Genomic DNA, 19933 nt, shown 5'->3' with positions numbered 1-19933 from the left:
CTACAAAACGCCCTAATTTGCTGTCCCGTTTAGCATCGTGCTTGATCTAATCTAATTGAACGGGGTATTCCGTGTATCAAAACATGTTCATGAAGAAATTTCAAAATGTTATCTGCATTAGCTTTATCAAATACTTCTGCTGTTGGAAATTTTGAAAATCGATCTATACATGCAAGAAAAGAGACCTCTTGATTCTTTTCATTATAGATTGGTCCCCCAAAATCAATTTGAAATTCCTCATTTGGAAACTTGCATAACTTTAATGGGGCCCATTTATTAGCAGGAATAATAGACTTTAAATTTTTTTTACCGATTTTCACACAAGGATTGCACTTTGCTGTCTTTGTGACTATGTCCCTGTGCATGAACGGCCACCATGCATGGATTGCCAAGTCTGTCATCCCCCATGTTCCAGAATGGGTGGCATGTATGGCTTCGACATATGCATCTTTAATTGCGTGGGCAAGGGCTATCCGGTCATCGATGCAAACACATCCATTCTTGACATGAAGGTCTTTCCAGAATAAATGTATGTAAGGCGAGATTTGCTTGCTGCGGTCTTCATTTTCGGTTAGAATGCAGTCCCGCACCTCCTTTAATATCGCGTCTTTGGTTGTGAGGCTGGCCATTAGCGTACTAGAAAATATTTTGGAGAGGGCGAAATTGAACGAATCCAAATAGAAATCATCTAATGAGGGTGACGTTACTGTTGTTGTTTCTGTATTAGGGGTGATTGGCGTTGCGGGTACCGCTGGAGCTGTCGACGGTCCTGCCTCGTCGGCAAATCTCACTTTAGAGGGCGTCGATTGTTTGACTTGCATCAAAGTTTCTTCATCAGAATTCGAGTGCGACATCATGAGAACAGTTTTAAATTTATTGGCTATACGTTGAAAATTATTCGATTGAGAGGGTAAATGATCGGTAGAGCGATTCAAGGCAGAAAGCGATTGAGGAATGTTAGCTGTCCCAATTTGGCTAATAGAATTTGGGTTATTTGGAGCTAATTTGTTAATTGAGTTGTCACTTTCCGTAATTGAAAAATATTTTCGATTTCGCGGTGCAAATTCACTGCACAATTTGTTAGTGAAATTTGGTGTATTTGAGGCTTCTTTTATAAACGGATTTCGCGCTGAGAAATCGACGTAATTATCAGCATTAATAATCCGAATAATAAGAAGCGTTTCGCGCTGCGTTTAATTACGTCCAATTTTGCCACTATAAATTGCTCGTCATATGCAGATATATCAACAGCTTTTTGTTGTGGGTCGCGAAAGATATAATCTACTAATCCCATTTTGGAGCCGAGAAGATGATCGATTGTAAAATCAAATGGTAGTAGACGATCTACCCAACGTGTCAATCGACTATTATATGATTTGTTAGCCCTATTTTCTCTCATGATTGATAGGAGAGTTCTATGATCAGTTATCACGGTAAATGGTTTGCCGTGTAAATAATATTTAAAAAGTTCAATGGACCACACAACTCCCAACAACTCGAGCTCAATAATGCTATATCTGTCTTCCACAGAATTCAGAAATCGCGAAGCAAATGCCACAGTATGCCAACCGTTTGGAGTTCGTTGTTCTAATGCACACCCCATACCTTTACGAGAAGCGTCGCATTTCATACGTGTTTCTAAGTCAGGATTAAAATGCTTATTTTCAGTTGTTTCCGCAATCTTCTCTTTAATCAATATGAACTGTTTTTCATGTTCGTCCGTCCAAATAAAGTTTGTATTTTTCTTAAGCAGGGGTCGGAGAGGGTACCATAATTGTGACAAGTTTCGAATAAATTTACCTAAGTGATGAACTGAGCCCATAAAAGATCTGAGTTTCTTTAAGATTTGAAGGTGCTGATACTTTTCCGATTGCATCCGTTTTGTTCGACAATGGTGTTATACCTGATTGTGTGATGTTGTGACCAAGCCATTCGATTTTTTCTTTTGCGAAATGACACTTTGCAAGATTTATTCGGAGATTTTCTTGATCTAACTTTATCAAACGTTTTCGTACCAGATCGAGATGTTTTCTTTTCCTCTTCTGCTCATTTTTAATATATTGTCCAAAAAACAGAAAGTATTATCCAGTCCTGCGAGGGTACAATCAATCGCTTTTTGAAATTCAAACAGCATATCTGTAAGACCGTAAAATCCTGTTTTAAAAAAATATGTGCCGGTCATATCTCCGCTTACAATGTTGAAATTACAATGGCGGGCCGTATCGTTATGCAAATTGAGTTGGCTGTACGCGTACTGCAAATCAAGAGTTGTAAAATAAGCCACCTCGTGCGGCGCGGTTGACAGTGTTGGAGAAATCGTTTGAATTAGCGAGTCTATATTCGGCATTTGATACTTGTTTTTGTGAATATATTTATTCAGGATTTCAGAATCTAATGCTATTTTGATTGATTGGTCCTTTTTGACAGTAATTACTATCGGAGAAATGAAGAATTGATCAGAGCAATTTGTCAGTTTTTCAATATGTCCTTCGTTCAGCAATTTTTCACGTTCGATTTTCAATTTCGGTTGGAGATGAATTGGCACTTTTCTACCTTTTTGATGAGTAACACGATAATTTTTGCGGAATTTTGAATTGACCGTGTGGTGTTTAGAATTGCCTATATGAGAGATTAACTCTGGAAATTCGTTTTCTAATGATTTTTTAATTGCACTTGGTGGTTCTATTTTTTTGACTTCTGTATTCGGGCAAGGTTTTTGTGATACAGTTATTCCTAATTGATTGAAAAGATCGCGTCCGAGAATTGGCCGAAAACCGTAAGCTATGAACGTAATTTTTGCTTTCTGAATTTTCCAATCATTGCACCAAACTGGCGTTTCTAAAGTGCCTAAAGTTTCGACAATATCATTCGAAAAAGACCTAAATTCTAATGGTTTTTTCTCCGACCATTGTGATTGCGCACAGTTATACATTATTTCTCTGGCGAGCGACATATTGATAATCGTACAACCGCTACCAGAATCGAGAAGCAAAATGACAGTCTGTATTGCCGATTGTAATCGTCATGTTTTGCAACGACATTGGCTGTGAACTTACATTTTCTACTGTCGCAACGTAATTATCATCCGAAGAATCATAGTCAGAGTTAAATTGTTCATTATAATTTAAATAATTTACGTTTTGATTTTCCTGACTAGTGTTTTGATCTGTAGTTTCAACAGTTTCTACATTGTTTATACGATTATTTTGACGTGAAGTTCGTGCATTAGTAAGCTTTTTCCAACATACCTTGGCAAAATGGTTGAGCAAATCACAATGATTACATTTCTTTCCCATTGCAGGGCAAACCTGTCGGTGCGTTGTTGTCCAAGCTTGACCACAACCTCTACATTGGCCAACCGATGCACGATTAACTGCTACTCTGCCTGACGGATTTCCACGTGCACTCGCGCCGCGAAATCGATTGAACGATTGTATTGCATTCACTGTATTGCCAGTTGCGCCGTTATTGGATGATATTCTCTGCTGATTCTGATGGCCCATTTCCATATTGACTGCAATACCCAGAAAGGGCTGAGTGCTCTTTTTCTGGGTCAACTATGTCGCGAAGAAGTTCGGGTTGTATGTCATCGTCCAGCTAAATTGTCATCGTCCAGTCAGAGTTAAATTGTTCAATATAATTTAAATAATTTACGTTTTGATTTTCCTGACTAGTGTTTTGATCTGTAGTTTCAACAGTTTCTACATTGTTTATACGATTATTTTGACGTGAAGTTCGTGCATTAGTAAGCTTTTTCCAACATACCTTGGCAAAATGGTTGAGCAAATCACAATGATTACATTTCTTTCCCATTGCAGGGCAAACCTGTCGGTGCGTTGTTGTCCAAGCTTGACCAAAACCTCTACATTGGCCAACCGATGCACGATTAACTGCTACTCTGCCTGACGGATTTCCACGTGCACTCGCGCCGCGAAATCGATTGAACGATTGTATTGCATTCACTGTATTGCCAGTTGCGCCGTTATTGGATGATATTCTCTGCTGATTCTGATGGCCCATTTCCATATTGACTGCAATACCCAGAAAGGGCTGAGTGCTCTTTTTCTGGGTCAACTATGTCGCGAAGAAGTTCGGGTTGTATGTCATCGTCCAGCTAAATTGTCATCGTCCAGTCAGAGTTAAATTGTTCAATATAATTTAAATAATTTACGTTTTGATTTTCCTGACTAGTGTTTTGATCTGTAGTTTCAACAGTTTCTACATTGTTTATACGATTATTTTGACGTGAAGTTCGTGCATTAGTAAGCTTTTTCCAACATACCTTGGCAAAATGGTTGAGCAAATCACAATGATTACATTTCTTTCCCATTGCAGGGCAAACCTGTCGGTGCGTTGTTGTCCAAGCTTGACCACAACCTCTACATTGGCCAACCGATGCACGATTAACTGCTACTCTGCCTGACGGATTTCCACGTGCACTCGCGCCGCGAAATCGATTGAACGATTGTATTGCATTCACTGTATTGCCAGTTGCGCCGTTATTGGATGATATTCTCTGCTGATTCTGATGGCCCATTTCCATATTGACTGCAATACCCAGAAAGGGCTGAGTGCTCTTTTTCTGGGTCAACTATGTCGCGAAGAAGTTCGGGTTGTATGTCATCGTCCAGCTAAATTGTCATCGTCCAGTCAGAGTTAAATTGTTCAATATAATTTAAATAATTTACGTTTTGATTTTCCTGACTAGTGTTTTGATCTGTAGTTTCAACAGTTTCTACATTGTTTATACGATTATTTTGACGTGAAGTTCGTGCATTAGTAAGCTTTTTCCAACATACCTTGGCAAAATGGTTGAGCAAATCACAATGATTACATTTCTTTCCCATTGCAGGGCAAACCTGTCGGTGCGTTGTTGTCCAAGCTTGACCAAAACCTCTACATTGGCCAACCGATGCACGATTAACTGCTACTCTGCCTGACGGATTTCCACGTGCACTCGCGCCGCGAAATCGATTGAACGATTGTATTGCATTCACTGTATTGCCAGTTGCGCCGTTATTGGATGATATTCTCTGCTGATTCTGATGGCCCATTTCCATATTGACTGCAATACCCAGAAAGAGTTGAGCGCTCTTTTTCTGGGTCAACTATGTCGCGAAGAAGTTCGGTTTGTATGTCATCGTCCAGCATGTTTGTGATGAAAATATCCCTGATGATCACCTCCTCGCGATTTTCAAAATCGCAGTTTTCCGCCAGTTCTTTCAAAATGCTGTAGAATTGTTCTACCGTTTCTTCTTTCTTCTGATTTTGTTAGAAGAACACATACCGGTCGAATGTGATTTTTCGTAGGCAAATGGAAGCTATCTCCAACATCTCCCAAAGTTTGAGAGTCGACAGGTCATAGATATTATCATGAGGAAACTTTTGTGTCAATAAACGTCTTCCCTCTGTACCGATGCTGAGGTACAAAAGAGACACACATTTTTGGTCGCATAGATCCCATGGTCGTTCCCCGCACAGTACTCCCGCTTCTGTTATCTTCTGACATTTTAACTCCCATTGCAACTTCAATTGACTGTTTCGAATCTGATGGTCTCTCTCCGTTTCATTTGTTGCATCTTCAATTGGCATCTCGTACTTTGGTTCAACTGGCAATCTTACCGTCGTCGGCTTTGGCTGAAGTAGAGTGTCCAGTGCTATATTTTCTCTCGCGAGAATTGCGAGCTTTACTTGGATCCGCCATTTCTCCCATCTGATTGGTGGGTCCGACATTGGGCGTTCCCTAAAATGGCTCATTCGACAATGTTGTCTTTCTAGATTCACGAGCTGACTGCGCCATGTCATACAGATTCGCAATCTGTAATCGGTGTGGTTCGCAGTGCCAAATTGTTTATTGTATTAGTCCGAATTAATGGGTTAAATCGCGGAACGAATTCACTATTAATTTTATAGTAGAGCAATTCAAAATTTTGAATACAAAATATGTGTTGATTTGGCGGAGCAAAATCACTTCTAATTTTGGATTGGTATTACGCTTAGCAAAATAGAGCTCAGAAATTGTCTAATACAACTTTATGCTTTGGCGTAGCGAATTCTAGTTTAAGAGAGAGGCAACTAGGTTAAATTAAGAAAAAAGAGCAGAATGATTAAAATTGAGACAACTAAAACTGATCAACAATTTGATCACGACAATTGTATTCCAATTGCGGCAATTCAACATCACAAGACAGGATTATCAGTATGAACAGACAAAGTTATCAGGTGAAGGATATAAACAAATTTAACAGACGTGAAAACTTAAGATTTGATCTTCAAACATGAACTAAAATAATGATTACAATAAATGGCAATTTAAAATGAACTAAATTGAATTTAACTAAATAACTTGATTTGGCGTACCAAATCAATAGCCCCAACTGAATGAAATGTACCACTGTACCACAATCTTTTTAGAATATCTTTTTTTAAGCGTGAGTTTTCTTCAGTTTTCATCATTTTCTCTACTTATCCAATTGCTTTGTGTTGATTATCGAGCGGTACGTTTACATTGACATTAATATGGTTAAAAAAAGATAATACCTGTTTGTCTACCAAAGAGCATGCTTGTTCTAACCTCAATCCATTCATTCGCATCGATTCTTGTACAAATTTTACCGCAGTTCTAAAACTATTTGTTTTATTCATTTGTGCAGAAGGAAAGTTTGAATAGCAATCAAAGCACGAAAAAAAGTTGCCCTTGATTTTCTTCACTGAAAATTAGGCCACGAAAATCGATATTAATCTCCTAATTAAGTTCAACTTTTTACTTTGATTACAACTCCGTTGCGATGGCAGAATGAAAAACTTTCTTTTTATTTTATGAGCTTCCGTACAGAAGATACATTGCAATCATTAAATAGGAACAGTGCTTTGCACAAATGGCCGTCTTGCATATTGTGCAGAAGACATCATACCCCAGCTGCGCGATGCGTTGAGTGGAGCAATTCGATAACTATCTCTCACTCTGAATAGAGAATTGTAGCTCCATTGTCTATGGACAAACAACTGAAGTTGACATGTAAGTCTCTCTAAAAACCATGAATATTACCTAATGGTCATGCACTGATCTTCATGAAGATTAAACACGCATCTCTTACTGCTTTTTAGATGACATCTTTGGGGTTCAGATTAATCAAAGTTTTTCGTTAATAGTTGCTTTAAATTTTTCTCAAATAGTCTTTGGAAAACAGTTCAATTTTAGAAGAATCGTTCATGAAAACAGCTGGTATAGTAAGTCTTGTACTCTAAATAAGACGCGTTGCTTTGAAGTTGATTATGATCAATGTAACTTTTTTGTTTGTTTTCGAGATGGTGATTTTACTTATATAATGACTGTACTGCGAAAATGGGCTTTCAAAACTGAGCAACGGCTTTGCAGAGCCATTGAAAGCAAAATTCCTTTTATTTCCCTGCTCATTAATTTCATAGGAGGGGAGTTCAATCCTCTATATTAGTACCCATCATTGTATTTAAAGTGCTTCATTCGGAATTGAGTATGTATTAACGTGACTTTTTGGTGCTTATATTTTTGAATGGCTCATATTGAAATTAAAGCTTGCAAAACCCAAAAAAAAATTATTTAAAAATTTCTTTAAGGTATTTTTAAAGCTAAGTTTACCTCAACAAAGAGAGTATGATCTAATTTAATTTTCAATGGCAAAATTTGATAAATTTGCTCCGTAAAAGTTCAATTTCAATGGTGCGTTATACTTCTAAATTAGAGTTCAGGAACCGCTAAGCATCGACCCTTGTTCTCCAATCTTCCGGTGAAGACTGTTCTAAAAGATATCCTGATTTTTATTTGGATGCATCATATTTAACTGGGATTTCTAGACTGGAATTAATGTGTGCGTTTCCAGTCGATTTTGCGAATTGAATCACTATGTATGCAAATTTGTCTCACATTATCCAGTTATTAATTGAATTTCAATCGTTTTTCGACATGGCCTAAATGGGTGACAGAGCTGTGCTATTTTATATTTGAGTATACCTAGGTGATGAACAGAACCTAGAAATAATCAAAATTTATTCAGATTTCTCGGAAAATTCAGAGTGCAAAAATAATTTTGTTCCGGATTGAAATGGCGAATTCCCTGTTGGTTAAAAATATAGTCTAAATATTCAATTTTAGTTTTCGCAAAAAGGCATTTTGTTAAGTTGATTAGGAGATTATCTGCGACCAACTTTCCTAAACATTGTAAAATATTTTTCGTGGTCTTCTGCAGTCCCACGACTGACAAAAATATCATCGCGAAAACAATGTATTTTATTGAATACTACTGGCGGTTAATCCATGGTCGTTTGATTTGTCGCTGACATAACTTTTAGGCAGTAAAACCTGCTTTGAATCTATATGTACCACTCGGCTGCCATCTAACAAAACTAAAGGTTACAATGTTGTGCCTTGTCTGAATGCAAAATTATCTGTCTATAGACTTACTACTAATCCATCATAGAATAATTGGTTGTATGAGATTAAAATTTGTTTCAAATTTTTGTAATTGAGTCTAACAAATGGTCAATGTTTGGCATTTCAGATTGGTTCCAAATGGTTGCATTTCTTTAACTTTCTGTAATTCAGAGCTAACTTTACGGATTGAAACCTCTTTACATTGATGACAATCAAGGGTGAAAAATTTTACAAATCAACTTTCTTAATTTTCAATTATTGTTGATGATTCGTGGCAATAGCTTTAATTGGAGCTATGAAATTTCAATTTTTTGTGTTGTCCGTTTTTGGCTTACCACCACGGGAATCAGTTTGGCTAGGTCATGATGGACAATGAGCATTGATTAGTGGATTCGCTTAGTTAATTACATAACCACTGTCAGACGGAAAATTCACGCTGCTTGATGGCATTTTTCGTACAATGGCTTGAGTCAGTCGTTCACAAAAACGGTGTCAAATGGTTTGCAGTTCGATTGATAATTTTCCAACTGTCTGTGCTGTGTCGTTCAAATTTTTTATAGGATTTAAGTCTCGAATTCACAAAAAAAATTGTCTAATGCTACCGCTCTAATTGCCAACTTTTAAATTTTTATAGTAGAGAATTTTCTCGATTACACCAGTACATACGTGGCTAAAATCTTTTTGATAGCGTTCTTTTCAAAAGGTTCTAGATTCGTATTATCATTAGACCTGACGACTGCTTAGTTGTTTATCTGAGGAAAAAGAGTATTAATAAAAATTGGGCTCAAATTTACAATGGATGCCCTTGAGTCGCTCAGTACTGTCTGATTGCGTCTCTTCCTCCTCTACTTTTTAACATCTATACTACAAAACGTCTTAAGCAAAACTCTTGTTGTTTCTGCGCACTTTAAGAGAATGGCAATTCAGAGTTCATGCGTTGTTTTAAAAATGCTCCATTAATTTTTCTCCAATGACTCTATTATAGTTTTCCATGAAAGTTTTTTTTGCTATTCAATATGCACAGCTCAAACACAGAGAGATTGGGTAATGACAAAGATCCTGCCTTCTCCTCCCAAAATTTTAATGTTTTATCTCCACAATGTATGTGTTGCTTCTCAATCCTTATACATTTTTTGAATCACTCATCCTTCAATCGTTCAATGCGTAGCTGACCTACACGTTCCTCTCCGGCTTCATTGAGTTAACGATTCTTCCGCGTATATGCGTTGGATGAGGATTATCACTCTGTTCAGAGAAAGGCTACGTTGTGTGTCGATTGAGATTACCTCTTGCGCCAAAACTGCAATCTTCAAAAGATTTTCCAATGTTTCCACCACAAATGACGTTCCAGTTTTGGATTCCTGCAAAAAAAGTTTTATCCAGAGTGGTGATTTTCGGAAATCACGCAGTTCTAAACGCTGTCTGTTAAGGGAGAAATGTAACTAAAGTATGTGAGGAATGACTCAAGTTTTTGGTGTTGGATTTGCAGTTCATGTCCTTTGCAAAATTCTTTTTAGCTTCAATCGCTCACGACATTGGATTGAGGATGCAATCAAACGAAAATAAATTGCTTGACTTGTCTCAAAGATGCAATTTAAGAGAATGACAAGTTATGATTTCTTAAATTTGAGTTTATTTTTCATGTGATAATAATGACTCTGCACAAAATATCAAACAAGATAAAAATCTGCGGGAAAGAGATTGAAAATGAAATGCAATTTTGGTGCCGTAAAACGGACTATAAAATTGTCAATGAAAGAAAAATAGTGAACACAACATTATTAGAACCTGCTAAAAGATTACGAATTACTGCAAACACTATAGACCAAATTTTTTACCGCTTTTTTTATGAAGCAATAAGTTACAGTCTATGTCTGGTAGGACCGACAACAACCATAAAATGAACTTTTGGTTCATCTAAAAAATTCAATAAAAAATAAAACACGAGTTTAACACTAAATGAAAAAAACGGGCTCCACTCACACTGCTTAACGATTTCTTAGTTACAGAGACCAATTTCTAAAAGGAATTCCAGGTTCATGTGACCAACTCTCTTTGCGATAACAACATTTCAGTTGCATTACTTATATTTATGAGATTATCTCTTAGCGTCGCATAAATACCACCGAAATCTTAAGAAGTGGTCGAAGCTAGGCTTATTTTTTCCTCCAGTTTTCTGTCACTGCTGCTGTGATAAGGGGGTGCCTTGAAGATAAAATATACGATATGAAATATAGCAATATTGGCCTATCAGAATTGAGAAAAAGTTAACACTGCTTTATTTCTGATTGGCTGATTGCTCGACAAACTCCATGTTTTAAAATAGGACAAAATGTTAACGTAAATTTGATCAGAGATTGCGTCGAGCCGAAAGAGAGAAAATTGTGTATTTTTAGGGGGAAAACTGATCTCATGTTTGGTTGTGACAGATTCATATCAAATCCTACAGACCGCTGAGGCATGGCCAGATGCGGTAAAATGTATAATATACAATTAGGCTATGTCAAAATTAGGTCAATTGAACGCATAAAGTCAGTGTTTTAAATTTCTCCGCCAATCGGATTTGTTTAAAACTCTATATTTTGGTACGATTATTTGTTGAGACGTCACCAAAACATTTGTGTCATATGAGGTTTATACATAGTTTGATGAAATTTGTTATTTAATAACATCAATAAACAATACAAACAATTAGGAAGCACATTTCTGAAGTGTCTTGTATCTTTCAGCCATACTTGGTATAATAGTTGGCTTCCACGGCTCGCCAGCTAATTGGGCTGACTTAAATTTTTCCAGTTTGTGACACAGTTGACATGCAGTCTTCACCCCTGTGCGTTCATACCTGTAGAACTTTCTCCACTCTTGATATTTGTTCGCCATCGTTTCATCTTTCAGTAGGCGTTCTAAGTATTCTGCTAATTGGGGCGAATTGGCAAATTCATTCACATGGATGTAAGAACCGGGTAACTGTTCCTCATAAGTTCCCCACCAACCATTTACAATTGGAATAGCCCCAACAGCAATCGAGTTCAGAAATTTTTCAGTGACGTAATCGGAACAATTTGAATTTTCGAACGCAAAGTAAAATTTACAATCTTGAATATGTTTTTGTGCTTCGTCGTAATAATTTGAATGCAGACCATTAATTGGTCCGTGATCTACAACATTTTCATGCTTTCCGTTCACACATGTTCTTTTTATGGCGTTTCCCCAAATGTGAACTTTACTGGACAAAGAACCAATCAAGTTCTCCGCTATTTTAAACCTGTTTTGCGAAAAGACGTTGTCGCAATTTGAAATTATCCAGCAAAAATCCTTTGACTTTTTCCTATAAGTATTATCTCCCAGCACTGATTGCGAATAGATGTCATGTTTACTTTTTTCATAAATGTAAAAAAATTTCTTCTGAATTGTAGCATTTTTTGACTGAAATATCGTCCAGTTAAACATTTGGTCAAGGGTAGTATCACGCTCGAAATGTCCAGTCGAATGGACGTTTACGGAAGCTTCCTCGGAATACGCTACCCATATTTGGTCTCTTTTTCTTGAGTTAACCGTCACTTTTCCATAAATTTTCAAGAGATCGTCTCTAATGTGACGGACAAAAAATTGTTTCCTTGTTGATTACTTCTTACAGTTATTGATGATTTTTGTTCAAAATGTATCTCCTAATTTTAATAATATTAGGGCCTAATTAATTTAAACCGTTCGAGTATTTAGCTTCTTTCTGTTGTACTAAAATATGAAAAAAACTGAAAAACTTGAAATCTTTTTCTTAATGTGTACTGTTTTATTCACAATATGGCTATATATCATAGCTACTGTCACGGCATCTGAACGAATGTCACTCAATAGATACTATTATTTAAGTGTATCACATTACGCTCAATACGCTTTTGTATCATATGTAAGTAAGTAATTCAAGATCTAAGAGATCTAGGTAGAAGTAAAAAGTGTTCTCATATTTTTGTATAATGTTATTGGTGAGGATATTAGTTGCCTGCAATGCTGATAGATATACACTTGTAGGTACCTTATATTCCAACTACAACATACAAGTTTTTTCTTTTTTCTAGAACAGATACCTGTTAACGAATCATTAATGACATACTGTCCCCTTTACATAGTACAACAAATAGGTGAGCTCGAGCGAAATTATTCTGCCCGAGTAGACGCAAATATATACGTTTGGACAGTCTATTTGTAAGATTGGGCAGTTATTTTGTTCAAAAAAAGCACCGTTCATGTTCAGTGGAGAAACGCACCGCTCATTTTTTTGGCTATGGAACTGGTCAGGCAATGTTGTATATTCTTATTATCCTGCTGCTAAAACTCAAATCCTGCTGAAAAATCAGGAGCGTTTAAGTGTTTGTGTGTTCTGCTTTTTAACTTTGTCATATGGAATGGATATTTTTCATTAGAATATCCATTACCGTATTTAGTTCTTAGTTAAATTTTTCTTCGATTTCAAGGCCAGTTAATTTAGTTCAATTTCTCATTTGTCATTTGGTTGTCATTTCACGTTGTTCATATAGTAGACAGAAAACTGTCTGTTCATACCTATCAACAAATTCTGATTTACTCTTTCATATGTGAATAAACCCATAAATTTGTTAACTTCCTCTGGATATAATTTTATTTCATCTTTAGTTAAACTCTTCTCATTTGCGCCTCAGTAACTCAGTTGCAATTTAATTTCGTCAATCGCTTTTTAAAAGTAAGCTTCAAAAAAGAATAGCTTTTGGCGTCACAAATGCTCAATTCCGAAATTCGAATTCAATCGTAACCTTCTAAGTTTGGCAATCGCACCGCAATTGCCTAAATCGGCTGGTAGAAATACATTTGTGGCTCAATCGTCTAGTAACAAAGTCAGTGGGCATAACATGGCGCATCCTTTTTCATATTGACGCTTTCTAGGAGAAGCCCACCATCACACCACCCCTTTCGTGGGACAAACGGACGCATTGGAAATTTGCATTGTTAAATTTGCATTGTTAGCTAAAGGAAATTTGTTAGCTAAAGGAAACAATGGAAATTTGCATTGTTAGCTAAAGAAGGGATACAATTGAAGACAATGCTTAACGGGACACCCTCAACGGTCACGTACCCAACTGAACTTGAATATGAGCAACCAGTGGAGAACTACACCCAAGCAACTCAACGCGACAGAAAATTCTGCAATCAACAACTAAAGGTGACGTCGCCCAATAGATGTAGGAAAATTGACGAAATCAGTTTTTTGTGTGGCGATAAACCCTGGGAATTTTGTGACCTGAAAGCAGCAGCTCTGCTCTATCTATGCATTGGAACAAAAGGCCGTCAAATTTTCAAAAGTATTCACCCCTATTTTATCATTGAAAAAAGGCCGCTGAAAGAACTTTGGCGTTTGATTGAGGAATTGTTCATAAAAACTAGAAACATAACCTATGACCGTTTCGTTTTCTTCTCTCTTAAACAACAAAAAGAAGAATTGGCGGAAAATTTCTATGGATGACCCATAGAACAAGCGGAAAATTGTTTTCTGGGAGATGAAGAAACCAGATTTATTTGAGACACTTTCATTTTCAACTTTTTAGATCATTATACTCGAAATAGACTTCTTAAAGAGACAGTGTCGCCAACAAAAACTCTTGAAGTTGCAATCCACATAGAGATGGGGCTCAAAATGAAGAAAAGATTAACCAAAATCTGAATACCAACGCTCAATCAGTAAATATCGTTAACAGTTTCCAAGGACAAAATCGCAACACGAATTACCAGCAGCAACGAAAAGACTTCACTCGCTACACAACTGTTCAACAAAACTACCAACACAATTGCATTTGTACTAATGGTGGTCAGCGTTGGAGCCATAACCATTGTCAAATTTGCGCCGCAAATGGTAAAAGAGGCAATAACTGTGGAGTTATAGGACATTTTGCTTAAAAAAATGACGCAAACCTAAAAAGTCACAGACCCAAACGTAAAAACCTTAGCAAACAAACGTCAATCAGATTGACAAAACCATCACTAAGAGTGATGATGAGGAATCTGTTAACTATATAACTAGTTGTCAACAACCTATGATCAAGGAAACCATTTCAATTAGGTTAGCAGTTTTGATTACCATGTGGCAGCTGTCTCTAGTGATACTGCAAATCAACTTGAATCCCTAATTGCGAGAATTCAATTTAAAAAATGGTAACAACTCGATGATTGACTCCGGCAGTGTATGCTGTATCATTACCAAAATTCTGGCTGATAGAATTCTCAAAAGTACACCATCTGCACGATAGATCACCACAAAACAGGATAAAAAATTTCAAAACGTTCTGTAACGAATCGATACAAGTTCTGGATAAAATTTCAACTGTGGTTATCTATAATGATTGGACTTGTGAGCTTGCTTGTCTAACAGTTGTGGAGGATGGACACAAACTCTTCATTGGGAGCTACCTTTTCAGCAGCCTTGGATTGGCAGTGATGCAACAACAATTTGAAAAGGGTAAATGCGTTACTAATATTGATAATTCCACATGTCAAATAAATAAGACAACCACGTCGCAATTTTCTCGTCTGGTTTCAAGAATTTGTTTAATAAGGACACACGTAGCGAAATTAAAGTTTCATCAAAATTTTACAGCAAAGCATCAAAAGGGTCATCGGGTTCCGATTAATCTCCAACTTAGATTTACGGTTGAATTAGGTTGTCTACAAAAATAAGAACAAGTCGAAAACTTATCTAGCTGCTCTGACGAACACTTAATATCATCGATAGTAATGACAGTAACAAGGATCAATCAATCAAATTAGCATTGGACTCTAATGTTCTCAACAAATCAATCCATAAAAATAAATACCAAATAAAAGCCTAACATTGAAATGTTAATAGACTCAAAATCACAACATCCTACAAACACAGGAAGCAATCAACAAGCATACTTTTTAACAATAGACCATAAATATGCCTGTAGTCAACTACAACTACGCGAAGAAACCGCAAAACACGGTAATATTAACATCATTTGTGGAGAATCTACAGACACCCATAGATTTAAAGCAAGATTTTATTGTCTCACAGATATCCAAGCTGAATTTCAAAAAGCAATGGACTTCGCACCGGTAAGTCTCTAAAACACCTGTTGTTTCCTCGATGATATTATCATCGTTAGCACGGGATCAGAATCTGATCACCTCAGTTGTGTCACCAAATGTCTTATTAAATCAGATGAAGATAACTTGAGAAATAATCTCCAAAAATGTCATTTCAATAAAACAGAAATTGAATGGCTTGGCTAGAAATTTACCTAAACTGCTATATCACCACTTGAAATTAAAACCGCAGCTATCTTAGCCATACCACCACCATCAACATTAAAGCGCAGGAGGTCCTATCTGGGATCAGTACACTACCTTTATAAATTGATATCAAATCTGGCACAAGTTTGCTAACCTCGTAGACCGCTTCTTAAAAAATCTACCAAATTCTTCTGGACTGAAAAATTTTAACATTATTAAAGAAAAGACTGCTGCAAGCACTGAAAACAGCCATTACAGTCCCAAACTGCATGTTCGAGTAAAGTGCGATGCATCTCGATCTGGACTCGGTGCAGCATTTGAGCAAAACACTCCTGATGGATGGAAACCGATAGACTTTTGCATCACAAGTTCTCAATTTCACAGAAGCGCGCTATAGTGTCAACGATCAAGAACTACTGGGAGTTATTTGTTCAATTGAATGTTTCACATACTACCTCTACGGAAAATATTTTACTATAATAACAGACGACCGAGCTTTAAAATCAATCCTCCAGGAACATCAATCAAATAAATCATATAAAAGTCGGCCCTTTAGATAAATCGACCGTCTACTCCCGTATAATTTCCAAATTGAACATATGCCTTGAGCAAAAATATGCCTTGTTGATCACGTTTTTAAAATTATTTTGCCAAAGCTAAGAAAATTTTATCTTACGATGAATATTTAGTGATTGCAACGATATTTAGAATTCGTAGCTCTTTTAAACATAAACCGGAAGTTGTTAAGATTTTAAAAACAGTAATTCCGCATAGCAAATGGTCACACTTGCCTAATTGCATCGAACCGAATAACGAAATCCTAATAGACTTTGATGGACCTCGTATTAATGAAAAAATAATAGGACAATATTTCTTGGCAAGCATTGATTGCTGTTCAAAATACCCCAGAGTAGAAATATTAAAAAACGCTTCTAGTACAAATTATCAAATATATATATATATATATATATATATATATATATATATATGTATATTTATATATAAATATATTTATATATATATATATATATATATATATATATATATGTATATATATATATATATATATATATAATATATATATATGTATATATATATATATATATATATATATAGTCACGGAGTGCCCAGAACAATTAGATTAGATCAAGATAGACTTCTAACAGGCCTAAAAACTCAAAACAGTTTGTATTGAAAAAACTTTGAACCAATATATGCGACTGCAAGTGATCATAGAGCAATAGGTCTAGTTGCACGTCTAACTCAAACTATTAAACGACAACTATCTTGCATGAAAGCAAATTTAATTAAAAAAATATAATCTTGAGCATACAATACAAGCAATCATTCAACGCCTACGAATAACTTATCAAAAAAACACCATTTGAAGCACACTTTGGCAGACGATGTAATAAACAGAGATTCTAATATTACAACCAAATCAAATAATAAAATTCTAAATTACAATAAAATAAATAAATATTATTTAGACGACAATACAACCCCAGGCAGATCATATCTCACAGACAAGCAGTGGGCAGACACCGGAATGTGTTTTGATGTAGAGCTAGAAAAGGTAATCTGCGCCGCAAATGCCCGTTCTCACGAAGAGCAACAAAAAAATGAAAGATGAGGAGGCTAGGCTCATGTGTTCTGATGGCAATTCGAGAGCATTTCCGCGCCACGAATGGAACATTCAAGTCAAAATCGCTAGAAAAATACACAAAGAACATTGGCAAAAGAAAAAATCTGGACGGCCTTTACGAAGTGTTGGCCCCAGGAAGTACGGTTGGGAAGGTTAGTCAAACAACCAGCGTCATCAAAGAAGCCAATAGACCCGAAGTACGCGTCTGCAACGCGGACGTAGCTAAATTTGTGACAAGACTCAAACGCGATACGGAACTCGGCCAAAATAATGATAGAAGACCGAAGAAAAATCAAAAAGCCCCTGAACAAAAAATTACCACAGAAAGGAACTTTTTTAGGGAAAATCTCGGGAGCAAAAAAATTAAAGGTAGCCGTAAATAGCCTGATGATATAAGTATCACATCATCCGGAGGCAACGTGGCGAGAGCTCCCAAAAAGATGATTCCCAAGCAAAAAACCTAAACACGATGAGGCGTTTCAGAATCGGCCAGATTTAACGCAAATGGTCTTTTTTAGTCCAGCAGAGCCAATTGCGGCACCACCAACACAGCCCTCTGTAACAGGCCCATCTGCTCCGCAAATAACCCCGATTTTAAGAAAGTAGAAGCGAACTATACAAGTCAGCGACACTTCTGATTTTGATACATCCTCGGTGAGAAGTAAAAGACAATTAAAGAAACTTAAGAAGGCGTCTGATTCACAAACTCAGTCCAATGTTAAAAAAATACAGGATACGTAGGGGTGTTCGACTCAAATCCCAATCTCAGATACAACTATCACTGGTTTTTGCTTCGCCTTGAAATCCCAACGAAAGATGAACAGTGGATCCTAACCCCATTTTGCCACGTGATATGCCAGTATTTGAGGTAGAAGAACAATAAGATAATTCTGAAAAGAATTTTCCAAATCTCTTTGAACTTTATTTTTTAATTTATTTATTATTTTATTAGTATATAACCGATGAATAAGTACTAGTTTTCTGATTTTATTATTTGAAAATTATCAATTTCTCCAACAGGGCGAACTGTCGTACGGAATGGATATTTGTCTTTAGAATATCACTTACCGTATTTAGTTCTTAGTTGAAGTTTTCCTCATTTTTAAGGGCATTTATTTTAGTTCATTTTGTCATTTGTCATTCGATTGTAATTTGACGTTTTTCAGCTAGTAGACAGGAAGCTGTCTGTTCATACCTATAAAACAATTCTGATTTCCTCTTTCATGTGTGAATAAACCAATAATTTTGTTAACTTCCTCTTCATATGATTTTGTTTCATCTTTAGTTTCATTCTTATCATTAGCGCCTCAATAACTCAGTTGCAATTTAATTTAATCAATTGCTTTTTAAAAGTAAGCTTCAGAATAGAATAGCCTTTCGCGTCGCGAATGCTCAATTCCTAAATTCGAATTCAATCGTAACTTTCTAAGTTTGGCAATCGCACCGCAGTTGCCTAAATCAGCTGGTAGAAATACTTTTGTGGCTCAATCGTCTAGTAACACAGTCAATAGGCATAACAAACTTTTTTAGTGCTTTGGTTTTAAGTGATTGGCAATTCTCGTCTGTGTTAGTCAGTACAACTAGTTCCAATTTCCGAAATTCACTTGCGAAACAACTCTACTGTATTACGGATGGTTATCTTGCAAGATATGCGTTCGAGTCAAAATGGAGAACTCAGCTGGGCAGTCATTGCCTGTTACAACCAGCTAACCTTCTTCCTTAGACCTCAAAATAAAAAATGAAATTTTTTTGTGCAAAGAAAGTAAGCTCGAAGCCAAGGAAAAAAGAGTGAATCGTAAAAATCGGAATTGTGTAATTCGTAATTTTCCTTTTTCAAAACGGAATAGATCCAAAATTAGATACAAAAATGTTCTCATGGACAATTTGGTAAAGGATCCAGGAAAAGCTGCCATTGGTAGCTTATCGTGGAGGTCTTTTAGGTTTTGTTAAATTCTGCAGCTCCTATAATAATCGAAGACTTCATCCTGGGTTGGGTACTAAGATAATTATTGTCTTGATAGGTTGTGATCATGTACCTTTGAAATTAGTATTTAAAACACCTAATGTTGTTTTCTTAACATATTGCCAAGATGAATAAAGTGAATAAAGTTTGGTCATAGGGGTAATGAAGGAAACAATTGCCTGAGGTGCTTCAATGCGTCATCCCCAACCACCACTGCGTCCATCGAATTGAACAAATTAGCAGTGACGTGATATTTAAACTTCTGCTTGAAGATACAGTCAAACTTAAGCTTGCATTCTTTTCGGAAGTTGCCCTCAAACATCAAATCTCTCAAACCATCTTTAAATATTCTGTTACGTGTGTACACCAAAACGCTCACGTTCTGTGATCCATGTTTCTTTGTCATTTGGCTGTCCACCTGGTTTTGCAAAGTTGCATAATCGTACAGTCCCGCTACTAAAACAAGATCAAAATTTCAACCATTACTACAACCTAAAAGTTTCAATTGAATCAAATAATTATCATTCGTTTCCAGAGATCACTCCTCAGATATTATCATCAATTGGTTTTCTTTGCTGGCATTTGTTTCAGAAAATAGGGTGCATAACTTTCAAAGCGGACAAAAGCAAACGGTTTT

General features: G+C 36.4%; 1 protein-coding gene across 4 annotated transcripts in view; it reads right to left on the bottom strand.

The window, feature by feature from the left end:
- Positions 1-10986: 10986 nt before the first annotated feature.
- LOC142343967 (4-galactosyl-N-acetylglucosaminide 3-alpha-L-fucosyltransferase 9-like) overlaps positions 10987-19933 on the bottom strand; it is a 16316-nt gene continuing 7369 nt past the window's right edge. For all 4 annotated transcript variants that reach the window (XM_075395379.1, XM_075395378.1, XM_075395380.1 and 1 more), the window contains exons 2-3: positions 19476-19752; positions 10987-11999 (exon numbers count right to left, since the gene is read on the bottom strand). In XM_075395379.1, the coding sequence (XP_075251494.1) occupies positions 11102-11999; positions 19476-19702 (1125 nt within the window). In that variant the 5' untranslated portion in view covers positions 19703-19752 and the 3' untranslated portion in view covers positions 10987-11101. The remainder of the gene's footprint in view (positions 12000-19475; positions 19753-19933) is intronic.

This window comes from Convolutriloba macropyga, chromosome 8 (genome assembly GCF_964194025.1).
Source record: "Convolutriloba macropyga chromosome 8, txConMacr16.3, whole genome shotgun sequence".
Classification (NCBI taxonomy): Eukaryota; Metazoa; Xenacoelomorpha; order Acoela; family Convolutidae; genus Convolutriloba; species Convolutriloba macropyga.
This window is presented reverse-complemented; position numbering and strand designations above follow the sequence as displayed.